General features: G+C 27.9%; 1 protein-coding gene across 1 annotated transcript; it reads left to right on the forward strand.

Annotated features, from left to right (window-relative positions):
• Positions 1–509: 509 nt before the first annotated feature.
• On the forward strand, positions 510–7,188 carry smid (nuclear valosin-containing protein-like smid). The gene is made up of 14 exons (XM_015513957.2): positions 510–769; positions 829–964; positions 1,028–1,214; positions 1,444–1,534; positions 1,599–1,772; positions 1,854–1,988; positions 2,052–2,271; positions 2,338–2,611; positions 5,445–5,751; positions 5,833–6,000; positions 6,066–6,185; positions 6,251–6,469; positions 6,532–6,759; positions 6,823–7,188. The coding sequence occupies exons 1-14, from the start codon at positions 653–655 to the stop codon at positions 6,874–6,876; spliced, it is 2,430 nt and encodes an 809-aa protein (XP_015369443.2). The 5' UTR covers positions 510–652; the 3' UTR covers positions 6,877–7,188.
• Positions 7,189–7,851: the final 663 nt, after the last annotated feature.

The raw sequence follows: 7,851 nt of genomic DNA on the forward strand, positions 1-7,851 counted from the left end.
ATATATGTGAACAGAATTAGAGGAACCACTACCCATTCAAAATGCCAGGCTTATATTTTATCTATTCTGTGCTTATACGCTTTCTAATTTAGAGAAAAACAGATATATGTTTAAATTAGAAATTTATGTCTGTGGTTCGATTTTGAAAAAAAAAAAACACGGCCGGGGAGAATCGCAACACATAAGTAGGTATGGAGTAGAGAACATAATAAGATTTATGATTAAAAATTGACAAATTACCATTGCAATAAAGCATAAACCACATCATTACTAAAGGACAATGTTAATAGATCTTGCTGACAATGCTGACTCAGCTGACTGGCGACTGTTGTCGAATGTCGATAATTCAATATTATTTTTTCAAGATCAATAAAAAAAGAAAACTATATTTTTCTTTATCTCGATGCAAAATTGAATAGTCGTTACACAAAATGATAATACATATTATTGTGTATTTGTGTGTTTTGTTAGGTTATGTGTTCATGTTGCAACGCTTATCGTTATCATATATTTTTGTTTAGACATTTCACGTTTCGAATTTTTTCCAAACAATTTTCAAATTTTTGTTTTACAAGCGTGGGATTATTGATTTAATTACTATCAATAATTATTAAAACATAAACATCGTTTCGTGATTAAAATTGTTCTCAAAATGTTGCGTTTGCAACATTTCGACCTGCAGACAAATTTCAGTTTAAAATATTTGACTAAAACATCATTGCAGGATGTTCAATACTCGGATAGATTTATCATACCCCGCGTTGAAGAGGTAATTTATTTGTATAAAATACATATTTGAGTTCATCAAATTATATTTATTTATTTTAGTATTTGAACCGTTTTATGCAATCTTCAAGAAAACGAAGATTTTTGGATAAAGAACTAATTGTTAATGCCTTACGGTCAGAATATCCAGAGTATAATAGGAAACCTTGGGGTGTTATGTCAAATTTAATTGCTAGAGGTTTGTACTTTGTTAATCATGCACTTAAAGTCTTAACTCCTCATAATATTGTATTTCCCTTAGCGTTAGCTGTACTCGACACTATAAAAGATGGAAAACTGGTAGAAGATGTATCATCGGAAGGCTCAACAATTGACATAATGTCTTCTGGAGATGAGCATATTGACATAACGAACGATTTGGATCCTCCAGAAAATCCAAACCATTACATTACCGATGTAAACAGTTCAGCTTCTGAAATGGCTCAAGAGTAAGTATTATGTCTATTTTATTTTATTTTGAAGGGTTACATACACAATTGATTAATTTAACGATTCACTAATATGTAATTCAATAGGCCACTAAATCATGTTTAAGGGACCATAATCTTACAAAATAATTCATTTTAATATGTTAAATTGTTATTTATGTAACCCAGAACATAAATTTGTTTAAAAGTATTTATAATATATTATGATAATGTAATTATGTAATTTTAGAGTTGGTTCAAATTCTTTTGCCTGTGATATAACTTCTAACGGTGGTAGCAATAAGTCAGCCATTTGTCCTCCTAACAACTTTGAAAATATGGTATTTTTTTTAATGAAGTATTAATATTTAGAATTAAAACTATTATTTAATTTATCATTTATAGCCTGGTTGGATAGTAGACAAGATGCCATTAAAAAGTGTAAAAAGAAAAAATAATTTAGACAAAACTATTGATGGAATGCCAACACCTTTGAAAAAAGTTTGCCAACAATTAGGTACTACAGAAGAAGTGTCTTTAACATTTGATGATTTAGCTGGCTGTGATTCCGTGTTATTGGTATTAAACCGAATCAATTATAATAATCCTTGTATTGTTTTATCAATTTTACTATATTTTATTATACTTTATTTTGTTTAGGAAATATGTCAACTAATTATGCATATTAAACACCCAGAAGTTTATAAGACATTAGGTGTATCTCCTCCAAAAGGATTCTTACTACACGGACCACCGGGATGTGGTAAAACACTCTTAGCTCAGGCAGTGGCAGGAGTATGTACATTTATATTTTATTTTTCACTAATATTTTATTGTATTACAATAATTTTATTTTAGGAACTAAAGATTCCATTAATAAGTATTGCTGCTCCACAACTAGTTGTCGGTATAAGTGGAGAGTCAGAAAAACGAGTAAGAAAACTGTTTGAAACTGCTGTTAAATCAGCACCTTGTGTTCTGTTCATTGATGAAGTAGACTCAATTTCTCCACACAGAGAAACTACCTCACGCGATATGGAACGTAGAATTGTTGCTCAATTACTATCATCTTTAGATAGTGAGATTACTAATTTATTATATCATTATTATTATAATTTATAATTGTTTATGAATTGTATTTTAGATTTAAAAGATGACGACAAAGTAATTGTGATTGGTGCTACAAATCGCCCTGACAGTTTAGATCCAGCACTAAGACGAGCTGGCCGGTTCGATCGTGAAGTCTGCCTTGGTATCCCTGATAGACAGTCTCGCAGAGCAATGTTAGGTCTCATGTGTAAACATTTACGAATTGATCCAACTGTCAGTTTGGATAGATTAAGTGAATTAACACCAGGTTATGTTGGTGCTGATTTGAAATCCCTGACAAGAGAAGCAGCCACTGTAGCAGCTAATAGGTAAGTATCCCTATTATATTCACATTAATAAATTATTATGTGTTTAATTTGAAACTTCTAATATTTCAATAACTTAATATAAAAGCTAGTTGTAGATAATCATACAGTGTGTCAAAATTAACCTAGTATGTTCAATTTCAATTAAATAATGAATTTATACAAATTTTGATTTTTGAAATTTTTAAGTATACTTAAAGACCATACTCAAATTCTTAAGGTTTTTGCACTACTTTAAGAGTGTCTTGTGATGATACAAACTTCTGTTTTTCAAATGAGTATCCTCATTTTTTACTATAAATTATTCTTATATATTAGGGTGCCAGTTATTTATATGACTGGAAAATGTATAACTAAATTTTTAAGAGTGCAGGCCGGATTTTGTTTCAATATACCTAAAAGTAATGTCAGTGTAATTTGAATTTGATCAAACTTAATTAACAGGAGGAGACTTAAGCTCAAAGTTTTATGGAAAAGAGTATGATGTTGGTTTTTGGTGTATAATTGCTTTAATTGCTTAATTTTGAAATGAAAATTATATTTTTATTATATTATTTATGTTTTTTATTCTAGAACTATTATTAAAATTTATATCTTTTAATTATTATAACATTATAAATTAACTTATTAAAAAGAAAATATTTGTATAGAGGTTTTTTAATATCTTCCAATGTAGCAGTTTTTGGATATTTCTTAAGATAATCTTGAATGGTTTGAAAACATAAAAATTGTTGTTAATTTATTATTCTATATAACATAATAGTTAAATTTCATCATTTACTTTTAATAGAAATTGTTTTTGGTCTTCATCTTTAGTTATTTTATAATTGAATTCTTCCATTAATTATATACTTCATTCTGCAGAATCGTTTACTACTTTTTTAGATCACTTACTATTTTTATCCTTCTATGAATTCTGATAAATTATTCCATTTATTTAGATGTGATTTTAAAAATGCAATTAATAAAATATTATTATCATCGTTATTTTCTAAAAGACTAATTAATCCTTTTCTACTCAAAATTAATTTTTTGTTCCTTGTAGTCATCTTCGTCTTCAATCATTTTCATTTTTGTGTCATTTTCATTTTAGTGTCTTCATTTATTCTATTATCAAACAGTGATACATTCTTCGTTTAAATAATAAAAATGTTTAAAAAACTTTTGAATTGCAGAGTTATAAATAATTTTATTAATTTTACAATGCTCGTTGCAAGTTCTTAAAAACTTGATGTCATTTAATGGAGCTTCATTGGCATTTGGCATTAAATACCAGAAGCATGCATAGCATTTAATTAAAAACAAATTAAAATGAAAAATAAAATTATCCTCATTTTTCATTAACTTAAACTCTTACTAAAATAAATACATTTTTAGACAATAAATTCCTTTGGCTATCCACCTCTCATTATGGTATACACCTGTTTTTTAAACTCAATTCTTCTAGGAGGTACTTCCCCCCTAGAGCATAATGATTAAATCCAATAATTCTTTATAATCATCTCGGGTTAAATTTGACAAAAGTTTAAGACTTGCATATTTTAAAATGTCAATGTAATTGCTTCATAATACATTTTTCATTTCTATGTTTGAGATGCCGGTTAAAAATTTATTTAAGTTTTTAGTATGCCATTTTGCCTTAAATCATTTGAATAAAGGAATATAGGGACTAGTCATTGGTGAGATTTTACATTTATTAAAAATGTCAGCTAGAATTATTTCAAATATGTGGTGTCTACAACCAAAAAATAATAATACCTCTAACTAATTTATTTTCTAATAATGTACAGGCACCATTATATCTACTAGTGTTTGACGCAGTTGTATCAAAAACAAATGCTTGAGTTTTATCTAGTTGTGTCCAACTTCCTAAAGTATCAAAAACTACAGAAGAAATTTCAAGCCCTGTCCCTGCGGACACTTGAAAATTTGTACCTGTAGCGATTACTGCTATCTATCGACAAATTTTCCTGATATATTTTCTATTATTATAGTGTCCTAGTAAACAATGACTGAGTTTACATTTAAATTAGTGAAGGATTGCTTTAATTTTTTATCATATGATTCTCGATAGACAACTCTATCATTTTGTATGGATGTTCTATTGATAATATAATCCGAAGGATCTAATGGCACAGACTCCGAAAACGCAACTAATATATGTACAGCGTCCCTTTCACTAATTTTGCATTTGTCAAAAGCAGCAGCTAATCTAGAGGTCAATAGTTCTTTAAGTACCCTTTTAGATTTGGATGAACCTATGTATTGCTGTTCATCAATTTCAAAAGATTTGTCCATATATTTTGGTTCAGATTCCTTTTTGTATTCATCTGTAGCTAAAAAAAAAAAATGTTAAAAAAATATTCAAATTAAATACTAGAAAAAAAAATTAATAATTAATTAATTGTTAATATTATATTAATTAAATTATTAACATGAAAAATGTTGTTTGATATTTTAATGTTTTTAGTTCAGTAATTTTAAATGCAGTAGAATTTTAACAATCCAAAAATCTTAACTTCTGTAGTGTCTAGACATAGGATTATTAATTTATTCAAATAATTAACCGAGAAATAAATTAAAAATAATAAGTAATTCTTATTTGAGAAAACTGTAATATAGTAAGTGATATGGTTTGAAAATAAATATTATAAATATTTTCACACAATTAATTTTTCTTTTTTAAATTATTATTTTATTAAACCTCATGATCGTCATTAAGTAAATACTCATCATGTAACAGTAAATTATACATACCCTTGGTTACTTAAAGATTTTAAATTTGTTTATCATAATTACTTATTAAATTATTATTTTGTTTAATTTATTTTAATAGAACTATTGAAGCTATAAAAAAGAAATTTCAAGTAATATCAGATGGTGATAAGCCTGATGAGACTGAACAGTTGTTATCATCAAATAAGAATCAAATCAAAGACACATTGAAATTGCTTCGCTCAGATAGTTTTATTCCAATTGAAGAAGTGAGTGAAATTCAAATTGAATTAAACGATTTTAAAGAGGCTTTGAAGAAAGTGGTCCCTTCGTCCAAAAGAGAAGGATTTGTTACAGTGCCCAATGTTACATGGGATGATATTGGTTCTTTAAAGAAAATAAGAGAAGAACTGCACATGGCCATGTTGGTCAGTATAATGATTTTATTATTTTGTTTTAAATAATATGTTTAAGTATTTGTAGTTTAAAAACTCATTTCATTATTTTAGGCTCCTGTGACTCACGCTAAAGAATTCACTGCATTGGGTTTAGATGTTCCAACTGGAGTATTATTGTGTGGACCACCAGGTTGTGGTAAAACATTGTTAGCCAAAGCTGTAGCAAATGAAGCTGGTATTAATTTTATATCTATTAAAGGCCCTGAATTATTGAACATGGTAAATATAAATAACACTTGGATAATTTACCACAGTCTAATCAACTTTGTTATTTTTATCTGTAGTATGTTGGTGAAAGTGAACGAGGAGTACGTCAATGTTTTCAAAGAGCACGTAATTCACAGCCTTGCGTCATATTTTTTGACGAAATTGATGCTCTTTGTCCTAAAAGAAGTGATATGGATGTATGTATAGTTGATGTCAGTTTTGTTTATGAATATTTAAAAAAAGTTTATTATATATTATATAGGCAAATGGTCGTTCTGGTCAACGCGTTGTCAATCAATTATTAACTGAAATGGATGGTTTTGAAGGTGGTAGAAGTGGTGGTGTTTTTGTTATGGGAGCAACAAATCGACCAGATATGATAGACCCTGCTGTACTTAGACCCGGGCGTTTGGACAAAGTATTATATGTTGGATTGCCAGATGAAGAAGGACGTGTGGACATATTAAAAGCAGTGACTAAAGTATAAAACACATAGTTTGATTAATCCATTGTATTGCTAAATACTTATGATTGTATTTCTAGAATGGTAAGAGACCAGTGTTGGCAGAAGATGTAGATCTGGAAGCAATTGGTAAAAATGAAAAATGTTCTTATTTTACTGGAGCTGATTTAGCGGCACTTGTACGAGAGGCAGGCATTTTATGTCTGCAGGAGTATATAAATTCCAATGATGCAAATAAACAATTGGCAATCCAGAGTAAGCACTTTGATGAAGCTATGATGAAAACTAGACCTTCAGTATCTGCCGAGGTATTAAATTATACTGTATTATATTATATTATTACTCATTTAACTTAATACACTTTTTTTCAGGATCAAGCACATTATGAATTGTTGAAATTAGAATATGCTGCACCAAGAAGTTGAAGTATATAATATAATTTTGCATATAAAATTCAACTCAAAGTTATTTGATAATATGATGAGTGTTTGTTCCTGTTAATTTTTATTGTTTTTTTTTTAATTATTTTTGTTGAATTGTTATCTTATGATTCATAAGATTTTGAGACCCTGTGATTTGTCTTTACCTTGGGCCCTGCTTATGGCAAATAAATCTCTTTGTATTAATGTTATTTTTTTTCATAATATGTACATTGAGATTTATTGATATAACTGAAATGTTTACTCATTGTCACATTTGATTCTATACATTTAATATTAAAGAAAAAATTTGTACAAGATTGTTATATATTTTTGACAATATGTGTCTTTTACCTTTTATAAATGGCAAATCCGTTAATTGAATAACATTACAACATGGAGATTTTGATTTTTAACTGTTATTTAAATATATTATATTATGTATCATCTTCATAATTTGCCTCCATTTATATAGCATAGAATTGTACAGCATTCACATAGACTGAACAATTTTTTTCATTAGATTTTTATGATTGAATTCATAAAACTATTTTTGAAAAACACCTGATGAGTCAGCTAGGTCATAGTTATTAGATAGATAAATGGGTAAAAGGCATTGTAATTATATAACCTAACCTATGCGGGATACAAATACATACAAACAATAGGTGTAAATATCAAATAATTTTTTTGAGAAAATGTAATTAAAACTTATATGACAAAAAAACCTGTAGGTTGTACCACTTGTACACCACATTCGAATAATTTATTTATTAATTATTCCATATACGAAAACATCTTCTGCTTCACCCTTTCCCTGAAATCTCAAACGCGATTCGTGCATATGATGAAGTGCATAGTAAGTACATTATAAATGTATATAAATTATGTTTGTTTAAACACATGTACAACTTTATACAAAGTAAATTTAATATGACAATTATATTATATACCTATTGAGTATTGATTATATGATATATT

This window comes from Diuraphis noxia, unplaced genomic scaffold (genome assembly GCF_037042655.1).
Source record: "Diuraphis noxia isolate RWA-SAM2 unplaced genomic scaffold, SU_Dnox_SAM2 contig0004, whole genome shotgun sequence".
In the NCBI taxonomy this organism is placed as follows: domain Eukaryota; kingdom Metazoa; phylum Arthropoda; class Insecta; order Hemiptera; family Aphididae; genus Diuraphis; species Diuraphis noxia.

Coding starts and splice junctions, on each gene's coding strand:
- smid (XM_015513957.2), top strand. CDS start 653: ATGTTGCGTTTGCAACATTTCGACCTGCAGACAAATTTCAGTTTAAAA. Junction 770..828: donor TCATACCCCGCGTTGAAGAG/GTAATTTATTTG, acceptor TATTTATTTTAG/TATTTGAACCGTTTTATGCA. Junction 1,773..1,853: donor GCTGTGATTCCGTGTTATTG/GTATTAAACCGA, acceptor TATTTTGTTTAG/GAAATATGTCAACTAATTAT.